The 12900-nt window shown below is 31.9% G+C and overlaps 1 protein-coding gene across 1 annotated transcript; it reads right to left on the bottom strand.

Moving 5' to 3' along the window:
* Positions 1-4027: 4027 nt before the first annotated feature.
* Positions 4028-12442, bottom strand: LOC118193705 (techylectin-5A-like). Its single transcript, XM_035364832.2, has 5 exons — positions 12184-12442; positions 10374-10542; positions 9657-9762; positions 6339-6503; positions 4028-4509 (listed from the first exon to the last, which is right to left on the bottom strand). The coding sequence occupies exons 1-5, from the start codon at positions 12339-12341 to the stop codon at positions 4217-4219; spliced, it is 891 nt and encodes a 296-aa protein (XP_035220723.1). The 5' UTR covers positions 12342-12442; the 3' UTR covers positions 4028-4216.
* Positions 12443-12900: the final 458 nt, after the last annotated feature.

The following is a 12900-nucleotide window of genomic DNA, read 5'->3' as shown; positions in this document are numbered from 1 at the left end:
CGACAGTAACTGCATCCGGATATTTTGAAGACATTCAGATTGCAGTTATAAGATACTTATTTCCTGAAAGTGTCATGGGCAGAGGCCCACAAGCGTCAACATTTAGTTTTGAAAATTTTTCTGTGATAACAGGGACAATTTTCAAAGGTGCTTTCTTTTTATCTTGCGGCTTTCCAGTTCTTTGACATTTGTCACAAGTTTTAACAAAATTCTCAACATCTTTGTAAGAATTTGGCCAATAAAAATTTTTGAATAATGCATCTTTGCTCTTTATTGCACCAAGATGAACTGCCGTTTCTTCATGACAAATAGTCATCAACTGTTTCCAGTATTCCTCAGGAACAACAATCAATAGTCTTTGTGTTCGATCACGAGTTTCGTTTTTGAAAAAGAGCATTTGGCCTTTCAACATATACCTCGTACTCTTAGATTTTATTTTAGCTTCTTCATAAATCCGCTTCAATTCGACCCTATCCTTCTGTTCTTGTATAAATATTTCTGGAGAGACCTTTATCAGATCTAATTCTGAACTTTCATATTTCACAAGAGGCAAACTTTCATTTTCAGTCAATGTGTCTTTATCGTTAAGTTCAATTTCAGAGTTTAACTCATTTATTGAGACCATATTTTCAGTTTCTTTTAAACGTCGCTGTTGAGCACGAGTTTGTATGGCGTTTATCATATGAATTTGAACTTCATCTAGTTTTGATCTTCAAATAATGCAGCGATTTTGTAACCTAGAAGATACCTTCCTTGATCTATTGAATCTCTTAAGACTGCAGCTTTTATTATTATATGAGCAAGATCACATTCAAGGTCTACCTCAGCCAAAGATAAGCACACTGGATGTTCTTCCAGAAGTGTTCGTATCCACACGGTCTCACCCGTATACATGGAAGGCTGTACATACTTTTGGCAAATTAAATCCAAAGTTGCACCGGTATCTCTAAAGTATGGCCATTTTATAGCCATTTACTTTACCTAGGCTGCTATATGGAGCGCCATAATATCCTTAAAACTATTTTTGGAAAATTCATTTGAGGGTACAGTTTTATTGGATGCTACAGTTTCTAAATTTTTCTTGAGTTTATTACACTGAGGTCGAAGATGCGAGTAGGATCCGCATTCATAACAACAAGGTTGTCTCCGTTTCTCAAATTCCTTTTCATGAATTTTATTAGTACATTCTGTTTTAATTATAAACTTAGGATTAAAATCTTTCGAGATTTCTTTAGAATTATGTCTATTATGATAACCACTTTGCATTTTGTTCACGTTTTGATAACTTTCTTGAAGTTTCAAACCTTGTTTTCTAGGATTTTCCCTCTTAAAGCTCTGTTTAATACTCTCATACTCGTCTAATTTTTCTGCTAGCTCATATGGAGTTTTTAATATCATCCATTGGTCGATAAAATGATCCATTACTTCCATGGAAACGCTATATTTAATTTGCTCTGTAACTATTAAATCTCTCAGATTTTCAAATATCTTAATTTCTAAATCCGCAATCCAATCTAAAAAATAACTGTAAAGTTCATGAGCATAATTTCACCAAGACTTTTCAGGAGTTTTTTACGTTGAAACGTTGAACGTTGAAATTTTGCATATAGGACTGCTATAACATGTAGATGTGCACCTCGCATTTTGGTTGCAATCGGCAGCACCAAACGTATATAAATATATTTATATATATATATCCACTCTGTTACCCGGCTCTGTGATCTCAGTTTCTTTACTCTTATATGTTTGTAAATTGTACACTTTTTGCTTTAAAAATGATTGAATTATGTTGTTTTTATCTTCCGGTTAAAATTTTTATGCCTTTAGTAAATCTCTATGCAATATTTTTAAAATTATCAACAATTTTAAAGTTGTTTAAGTGCCGCTAAGCATAATCCTTTTCTTGATGGCGGCCATTGATTGTTTACATTTGAAACAGCAGACTAGTGGATTTGTTGCCAATCTAGAGAAACGTAGCTTCGAAACAACAAAGATAACGCCTTCATTTATTATTGCCAATTAAATCATGCTTAATTCTTTCTGGAATTTTTTCGAGGATATCATCGTTTGAAATTTACTTCGTAAATTTTAATACAGATATTTTGAGTTTTTATGTATTTTTGCCTTCTCGCGAAGTAAGAACTGAATTAATTGAATGAGAAATACTCAATCGTCTGTGAAAAACTGTTTCTTTTTTGTTTTGTTTGCTTAATTTCTTTTATACATCATTCTAGCTTTATTATAGTATCTGAATAGAACATGTGGCAACGATTAGATAATTCTATTTTTTAAATGATATAAATTTTGTGCATTATGAGTTATAATATGAACGAAATTTAAATACTGTTAAGTGAATCTAGCGCCAGAGTGTCGCTATGGTAAACAAATACTAGAGTCAATTTTAAAGAATGCATTTATTCTATTGTGGTTTATGCGCTGTCGGCGAAGTAAATTTAATTCAATCCAATAAGTTTAAATGAAACGCAAGAAAAAATGCGTATACTTTAATATTCCGTACAAGGAAGTCATATGGTGTACACATCAGAATTTTTTATTAGAAATTCAAGTATGACACAACGTATTTTTTTTTTTTTTTTTTTTTCTAAAACACTTAATGCAATAAAACTTATGTGCTTTCCGATAAACAAAAATCTGCGTAGCTTGCTCTTATTAAATTATACTAATATAAATTAAAAAGAATTCAAGGTTCTAACTTGATTCACACAAGAAAATTCTTTGTTTGCGACTCCAATACAAGAGCTCAAATTTCATAATAGAAATATTCTAATATTAACGTAATAAATTTTCCACTCTAATACAAGAGCTCAAATTTTATAATAGAAATATTCTAATATCAACGTAATAAATTTGCCACTCTAATACAAGAGAACGTTAAATATTTTGACGCTTTAATACAAAAGCTTAAACATAGAATATCGTTCTATTAGTTTAATTCAATAATAAGATGCAACATTTTCATAAAAAATGGCACAGTATTCATTAAAACTTATACTCACAAGTACTGTATTTTCTTTTCGTTTAAATAAACACTGGTTTCACCTTTCGATCCCAGCGACTCCCATCAGATATTTGTAATGAAGTTTTAAAGAACTCTTGCCATTTTTGAATGAACAACAAACTTTATTAGTCAGAATTTACGCAAATATGTTACAAACTAAACAACTAAGAGCAGATGCTCTCTCTCCGGCCTTATATAGTTTTCATTCCGTCGCACAGATATTTCTAACATTTTCTGCTTCTCGAAATTACTGGAAAGCAATACGAGGGTCGAACTACGGTTTCTGCAAGCTCCTGTTTTCTTACTTTTCCGGCATATCTTCTCTCTCTAAATTTTTCACGTAACATTACACAGACAAATACAATAATTTCGCATATAACTGCACTAAAATCATCAATCAATATACAAACTTCGTAACACTTTATTCCTTTATTTGTCGTAGACATCACGTAACCTAAGGCCAGCATGAATAAAGATCAATCCTATTGACAACTGAATTCAATTTGGATTTAGAAAATAGGATTTGAACACGGGCTTGATGAAACAACAATCAACGTTTCGCTTAAGTAGAAATCTTTGTCAATGCACAAAAATATATTGCTGTAATAGGTTTTGAACTTACCTAATACTTACTCGGCTTAACTAATTTATTCACTTTGCTCTGTTTCTTAAAGCTATGAAATGTTTCGTCTGACAATGAAGATATTATTTCTTACTGCTATCAAGCATTTTTGAAACTAGTATACTGAAAAATTCAGTTAACTATCTAGTCTCGTTCAAGATCTTTAAAGAAAATAGAGCATTGGCTGAAGTATATGTTATTCTTGGAAGTAAATATGGCAGGTGCTAATAATGTACTATAGGTAGAGAAAGATGCATTGTATACTGGGATCCTTCATGATTTGTTTCCAAGAAAGCATTTGTTTTTCTTACGTTCTTAATTTTTCATTTATGAGAAACTCTTTTATCACCTTAGTCACAGAAATATATTACAAAAACAATGCAAAATAAAATGAATTATTTTATTATTTACATAAATTGCAACAGGAAATAACTTAAAAATAATAATCCTAAATAAGACAGTCTTGTGATCTTTTTATAACAATGATAACAAAAGCAATGATTATATCACGCATTTCTTCTTGTAATGCTGGGACATCAATAGAAATTTTAAACACGATTTAAGCGTGTTTTTCCCTACAGTGGTGTAATATCAGTTCGGCCTTTTCCTGTTGTTTGGTAATCTATGGAACGTACTTTCATAACAGTATCTTTCAATGAGTAATAGTGCCCTCTAAATCCATGCCATTCTACGCCATCAGCATGAGATTCATGTGGTCCTTTCAAGTAAAATCCGTTGAGGTTGGAAGAGTGACATTTTGTATACCACCAAGCTCCTTTATAAGAGACTGCACAACTTCCTTCGTGAGTATCATTATCTTGATCTTTGGTGCTAAATGGAACCCCGTTTACACCAGAGAAAGAATCACCTGCAAGAAAATTTTAAATTAAATACAAGAATTTTTTCATGTAAAATTGACGAGGTCATTTGTGGAATGGCATTCAGTATTAAACCAAATGAATGGCACTGCGTGCGAATAAGACGTTATTTGGCGTCATTTTTATTTAAGAAATTTATGTCAGTAAACGGCGCGATGGCAGGATTAATTCCAAATTAGCTTATCAAAGCGTAAGTAATTTTTTCCCTTCTTTTCTCAAAAATTGTAAAAATGGACTAGCATAATACCGCCACAAGCGGCTGAGTATGACCTGCTGTACGGAGGGGGAACAAATGTTCACTCGAAAGTTTGCGATTCCAGACAGAACCATGAACGTGATGTATGAGAAAACGGAAATCATCCAACCAGACAACTGTCTTTCACTTATTCATGGGCCAAACTCGATGTGTCCGGGCCCACTGTATCCGCAGTTGATAATGACGCTTGGTCACGAATGGGAGGTCTGCTGCACAATCCCATATTCAACAATGTGGTGTGGGTATGGTTATGTTCCGAAACACTTGCATTTGGGCCTGCATTGTAATGGGCTGTCAGATGAGCCACTATCTGGCGCCGATTTTTCTGTACCAAGAGGGTGAAGTTATTATTAATGATCGTGAACAATCTGCCAGTCGTGCTGCAATCTCGGAGATACTCGTTCCAAGTCTTCGGGCCATTACAATCTGTACTGTTTCAAGTTCGCTTATATCAGCACCCTTTCCCATTACTCGCGAAAGCAAGTGCAAGAATGATTCCTTAATCTTGTCCAGAAGCAGTTAAGTAATATTCCCACTTAATGACCTGTCCTCAAACTAAAAAATTTGGGGATGGTCATAATGTTTGTGCTCGTCAGTGCAAATTCTCCTTTTCCTATTTAGACCGAGTCCAGATGTACTTGAAAGCAGAGAATTTAATTTGAAAGTAATTTGCAGAGTTTTGCCTCTGATATTTCTGATAGGGTTAGGTAAGGTGAAATTAGAATTTAGTATAACTCCAAGATATTTTGAATAGTTTGCCTCTTACATATTTATATTCGATTTTTCAAACTGAGATTTAGTTACTTTGTTGACAATTTGTTAATTTGTTTGTTTGATTTTTTTTTTTTTTTTTTTTTTTTTTTGTGTGTGTGTTTGTGTGTCATTACAAATTAACTCATGATTTCATTATTCAACAGTTTTAGAAAACTATTTATACTTTTGATCATGTAAAGATATTTATTTTTTGTGTCACAAAATATATTGCTGTTATCTTGAAATAATTCAGTTTTATTATTGTATTCCAAAGTACAGGTAAAAGAAACCATTGCATTTTCTTTAGTGTCAATTTATACCTAAAATTAATCTGCTTCAGTTGGTTCACAAGTTTTCAACATTTGAATCGCATAGAATCGTATGCCTATATCCTCCTCTTCCTCTCTACCTTGTATTATTTTATATCATGTTTTTTTCTAAACGTAATTCAGTATAAACTTCAAATTCATGGTATTTATAACCATAAAACTTGTACCTGACCTAATTTAATTCGTTAGAAGCTTCATTAAGAAAATTATCAGTTTTAAAGAAAAACTCAAAAACTTCAAAAAGCAAGTCGATTAAAGCAGTCAGACTTTAAAATTTAAAATATTTGAATTTAAAATACTCGAAAACGGTTTTTTTTACGAACTTAAATTAATATTGTAAATTCATGCAATTGTTATATAGCTTCATTTTAATTAAAGAAAAATATGTAATGCAGGGTAAAATCTTCGATTTATTATTTCCTTTCATTATAATAATTTTCAATGAATTTTAAATTCAATAAAAGTAAATTCATTTACTTACCAGCCGTTCCTCTGTATCCCATTACATGAGCAGCGTACTTATGATATTCATCATCTATCCAAAACTCATCATAAATAGCGTAAGTTGTGTTGCCTTCCCAGTCAGTTAACGTAATTTTGATTTGATTGCTTCTTTCATTCGTCAAGGCAAAAGTGTTATCATTACCTATTAGAAAAATTGATATCAAGTAACCCAAATTGGATCGAATTGCATTTATTTATAATCTGCCGACCGTCGAAAATTTTATTATATAAAAATTTGCTTACTGTTAAATTTCTTTACTACATATTAATTTTTAAAAATCAAGAATATTTGTTATTAATATCTTAAAAATAGCATTGTTGAAATTTAGGCTAAAATAGGGTTTTAGGTTAATAAACTCATTTGATTTTGTTCAATAGGGTTCTGTTCTCTTACTAAAAATAAAAGAAATAAGTTCAGAGCTTTTAAATAGCTTTTGGTGACCGTTACTCTATTACTCTTTATATTGAAATAACCAAATGGTTATTTCAGTATCTCAGCAAATGCCATTAAATTCGGATATTATGTAGGCTTTTACTCATTGGATGCTGCCAGTGTCATGGACTGCATTCGAACGGAATCTCAGCCTTTTGATATTGAATCTCACATCCCAACAGAAGAAGAACAGGCGTATAAAGAAGAAAGTAAAACCGGAAGAAAATGTACAAGTAGGAAAAAATTCACATTGGAATTAATCTACAAAGAATTATTTAATGCCATTGGAAAAGAATGGGAACTGATTGAAGAAAATGATCCGAAGGAAAAAAGAAGCCTTGAAATAAGGCGAAGATTAGAAAATGCAAATTCGTTTTTATCATATAATGAATGGAGGGGGGAAATAGTGCAAAAATCTTGTGAAATGGGGATTGATTTTTCTGATTAAAAAATAATGGTTTTCTTTTTATTGTAATCGCGAAAAGTTTCAGGCAGCATATTTCAACGAAAATATCCATTTTGACCGCTATCGAATGCGATTTAACGATGTTTTTGCATCATATCTGTACGTAAGGACAGAATGAAATACTCTTTTCCTTCAAAAAAATTAAAAAACTGCTTTAAAATTAATTCTGAAGGGAATTTTTCGTGGCGTCTGTACGTGCGTATGTACGTATCTCGCATAACTCAAAAACGAGTAGCTTCAGAACGTTGAAATTTTGTATATAGGACTGCTATAACATGTAGATGTGCACCTCGTATTTTAGTTGCAATCGACAGCACCAAACGTATATAAATATATTTATATATATATCCACTCTATTACCCGGCTCAGTGATCTCAGTTTCTTTACTCTTATATGTTTGTAAATTGTACATTTTTTTCTTTAAAAATGATTGAATTATATTGTTTTTATCTTCCGGTTAAGGATTTTATGCCTTTAGTAAATCTGTGTGCAATATTTTTAGAATTATCAGCAATTTTAAAGTTGTTTAATTGCCGCTAAGCATAATCCTTTTTATGGCGGCCATTGATTGTTTACATTTGAAACAGCAGACTAGTGGATTTGTTGCCAATCTAGAGAAACTTAGCTTCGCAACAACAAAGATAACGCCTTCATTTATTATTGCCAATTAAATCATGCTTAATTCTTTCTGGAATTTTTTCGAGGATATCATCGTTTGAAATTTACTTCGTAAATTTTAATACAGATATTTTGAGTTTTTATGTATTTTTGCCTTCTCGCGAAGTAAGAACTGAATTAATTAAATGAGAAATACTCAATCGTCTGTGAAAAACTGTTTCTTTTTTGTTTTATTTGCTTAATTTCTTTTATACATCGTTCTAGCTTTTTTATAGTATTTGAATAGAACACGTGGCAACGATTAGATAATTCTTTAAATGATATACATTTTGTGCATTCTGAGTTATAATATGAACGAAATATAATACTGTTAAGTAAACCTAGCGCCAGAGTGTCGCTATAGTAAACAAAGTGAATTTTAAAGAATGCATTTATTCTATTGGGGTTTATGCGCTGTCGGCGAAGTAGGTTTACTTCTATCTAATAAGTTTAAATAAAATGCAAGAAAAAATGCGTATAATTTAATATTCCGTACAAGGAAGTCATGTGGTGTACACATCAGATTTTTTATTTTGCAAACAAACAATAAAAGTCTTCTATTAAATACCGTACTTTTAGTCCTTTTATTATTTTCCATTAATTTTAGGTAAATACGTAAGTATTTTTATTGTCACAAAATTTGATAGGCACGAATTACTAATTTTCATGTAGATAATGTTTCACGTTAGTGCGGTTAGGTACGTTTAGCGCTTTTACTTTTGCTTACTCATTGATTGAGATACTTTAAAATAACCAATTGATAGTACTAAGCGAGGTATTCCTGTACACTTATATTCTGTTGGTCTTTTTAATCTGTATGATGGAGCTTTCATCTGGGTATATATTCAATGTTGATATTGCATATTTATGTAAATTGCTTAGCATTTATTTTTCTTTGGTAGCGTATATAAATTCTACCTCCTTTGCTACTCATTCTTAGAATGTGTGCAGTTTATGTGTTATCTGTAGTAATTATTCCTCAGTGCTATAGCCCGTGGTTGTATATCTCATGACCATATATTGTTTTCCCCTTTCCTTTGACATTATTCAACTTTCCGATGTTTCTCTTTCTTATGCTGTGTCTCTGATTACAGGCTTGATGGTTGGGTAATTAAGCTGTTTGTTTACAAAGTAAAGAGGAAAGCTGTTCCTCCTAGTGGTGCACCGATGCGTTCAGAAGGGCTAGGCAACCCTATACAGGTGGGCTGGAGCAAGGGGTTTAGCTATTCAGTTTACTGAGTACCAGCTGGATGATTATTGCTTTAGACTTTGGTCTGCAATAATTTTAGTGATCAGCGATATTTCAGTGTGTTGAGGAGAATTTTATTTATGTCTGCTTTTCTCTTTGAGATATTTATAGCTGTTTATTTTGCTCCATGAGCTGTTGAGAATTTCAATAATATTAGTTATTAAGGACATTTCTAAAAACCATAACATGCAAGAATAGCATAAAAAAACGTAGATCACCAAATAGGCCCATAATAATTTTTATAAGATATATCAATATTTCTGCATTTTTCTGTCTCAAAAATTATAATCAAAGAGCTATAAAACAGCATGTTATACTCTTGATAACGTGTTACGCCGGTAGAAATTAATGCAGAAATATTGATTCATAATCAAAACACTCTCATACTCGAATGAAGCTTCTAAAAAGTTTTTCTCAGGAGGAAGAGATAGTATGCATTCTAAGCCAAAATTAATGAACTGTTGAACTTTTATGTTATGGGACTACTTACCGAGCCAAAAATCTTTCATGAGGTCTCCAAATCCCTTTTTGTATGAAACCCAGTCACGGTAGAAGTAGTCTTTTGCACTGCCAAAATCACCTCGTCTTTGGATTACCTACAGGTAGTTGATTATGTATAAGTTATAACTGAGCTATGTGTGAAATGGAAATATAAAAGAAGGATTTGTAATTTTATATGTGCAGCTTCCGCACTTTTTGTTCTAGATTCGATGTCGCAGAAATTAAAAAGAAAAAATTTCTTTATTTTCAACATGCATTAACACATAAACACTTATTATTGTTACTTTTTTTAAAGCTCAAATTAAGAGTGTAGTGTTATAAAATTTCTTTTAGCTAACACATTTATTTTTTATGTTTATTTCTTTTTCTTCCTCCGTCAGACCCTCTTTAGGATGTAAATTAATTTCTGTTTAAACAATGAGCGATTTTGTAGCTTCCGGACACTACTTATTATTTTTATATGATAGTAGCTTTATTTTGTGGACTTATTATTTTTATGAACCTCAGCTATATAATATTTATAAATATTCCATATTTAAATATAGCATATATATGTATATAGTTACGAAAATAAAGGCCAGGTGAGTGCTTTCCTAGAACACTGTGCATAATTAATTGCGCTTACTCCCGATTACATAACAGTAAAATCTTGTTTTTAAGTGTTAAAATATTAAAATATTTGGCACTTATGATGAAGATTACTTACTGTCCATCCTCCATTATCATCTTCCATATCGCAATAAACTTTCACTGAAGTCTTGATGATTCTGTTTGCTGGCCAAATATTATAAATGCCACTTTTCGAAGTTTTATTATTCATCTTTATCTCAGCGCAATCCATCGGCTTATTTAAAGTTAACTCTGCATCTGTACAACTGAAAGAGAGAGAAAGAATTCAGAAAAGATCCTTTCAGTTAGAAATTCATTATCTCCACGATAATGCGCGAGCAAGCACGGAAAAATACGATAATCCCTTACAAAAAGTTCGAAAGTTAGACTGTGATGTGATGTTTTTAAACTGCAATATTTTATAACAGATTTTTTTTAAAAATATATATGTTCAAGGAATTATCCCATTCCCCCCATGCGTGCTTTCTGGGTGTAAGTGATCAGCACCTTAGCAATCGGAAGATCCTTGGCTTAATAACTGACGAGTGTTTAATTGATATTTCATGTCAAATATATATATATATATATATCTACATATTCATTCATTTCGAAAATCTATTGATCTCTATAATGGCTCCCGAAGGAAATAGTAGTGGTCGATAATTCGTCACCCCTTGAATTTTATCCAATAGATCTCGTGTCTCTCTTCAGTCGCTTTTTAAATGAAGGAAAATCTAGCAAGTTATCTTAATCCTCCGTGCGTGTTTTCGTTGTGTAAGTAGTTACCACATCCAACATGCAGCTGGAAAATTCCTCGTTCGAATTTGGACGAGAACACAGTTACTTTTTATGTCTTTTACTTCGGAAGATGTGAAAGTCTCTAAATCTGTTTCTTTTTTATTTTTAAGAAATTTTGTTTCTAGCTATGGCACTCGAAAATTTAGGGACGCTCCTTAACAATGAGTTCAGAAATATGTATGCTGCGGTTGATAGCGACACTATGCAATATCTTAAAAAATATTCATTGCTATATGAACAATAGCTTCCATTACATAATGTAATGCGCCTATATTCAACATTTTTTAAAGTAATTTTTCAGAAGTTCTCGATAATTTGCATTCATTGATCCGCTCAAAATCTATTGCATATGAATCACTGTGCGTATCAGCAACAGATTTGACATATAAAAATGGATTTGCATTTGATATATAAAAGAGGATCCCCTCTTAAAAATTTTTAAATTAGTTTAATTACTTTGTATTTACGAATATCAGCCGATCCGCGTGTAACTCGAAAGGTAAGATATTGCTGCAGAAGTTCAACCAAAACTGAAAACTGTATTTGCCCGAACTTAAAATCATCCTACAGATCCGCTATATATATCGCCAAAATAACGAATAATAGATCATTTAACTTAGCTAGACTTATCAGACAAGCTGAATTTTAATGGTAATTCATTTCAATTTCCATTGAAAAAAATAGAGGTAAAACGTTTTGTTCTGCTAGATTTAGAATAAAATTTATCACGTTTGTTGAGAAATGCTGAATTGAAAATATTATCTACGTGACGGGTGACAATGTAGAGTTAATAGTCAAAAAGAGGACAATAACATTCATCCGATGGGAATGATGACATTAACCTGGCCTTGTCCCAGAAAACTATTTTGGAGAATTGCTAGAAAATTCCATAAGAAATTTAGTTAATGTATGTTGGAATAAAATAAAATAATATTTCCTTCCCTCTTATATAAAGTAGAGTATTATTTTGGGCATTATTGAATTCTTCATAAGTCATGCATATAAAAGCCGATCTAAAAATTTATATAGTAAAATATTTGATAAAACTTTCTGTCTTGTATAAATAAATGTACAGTAATTTTACACACACCAGAATGATAAAATCTTACCTGCTACATTTATTTGCATATTTCTTGGCGTCATTCAGTAGCACTGTGGCTGAATTAAGGAGATCGACGACAACGGAAGATGCATCAATAGAATCTTTTAAATTACAAGCGGTACATGCAACGAGAACCGCATTCCAAACGATTAAATATAGCCTCATTCTGAAACTCAGCGTTACAAAAAACTCAAATATCACTAGGAATTACGAGCAATCAACAGGATTCATCCTATGTGCTTCATTTTAAACAAAGCGTCGGAAGGTGGAAAACCCGATGAAAAACCCTTTATCAGATCCACTTCCTAAATTCATAGAACTTCCTGAATTGCTTTCTCTCTTGACATATCCAGTAGGTAGTTATGTAGTTTCGTGTTGATTTTAAAAGAGGAAGGAAATGAAAGCGAAGGCAATAAAAAGAGTCTATCTGTGCGATAGATTTCAGGAATATTTGCGACAGGCATTGTTTTTACTTCCCTGTAAAAGAAGTATTATAATTGCGAAAAATTTCAGGCATCATATTTGAATAGAATTATCCGTTTTGAACTTTCCTGAAACTACTTGAACGATTTATTTGCTTAACGTCTGTACTTAGAGATAGAATAAGGGACTTTTTTTTCCCCAAAACTTGGATTCGAAATGGATTTAATGGGAAATTTTTTGTGACCTCTGTACGTACGTAGGAATGTATGTATGGATGTATCCATAACTTAAAAGAATTAGC

This window comes from Stegodyphus dumicola, chromosome 2 (genome assembly GCF_044657685.1).
Source record: "Stegodyphus dumicola isolate Sdum_Otavi_A_Nest chromosome 2, ASM4465768v1".
Classification (NCBI taxonomy): domain Eukaryota; kingdom Metazoa; phylum Arthropoda; class Arachnida; order Araneae; family Eresidae; genus Stegodyphus; species Stegodyphus dumicola.
Note: the sequence above shows the minus strand (reverse complement) of the source record. Positions and strands in the feature narration are given on the sequence as shown.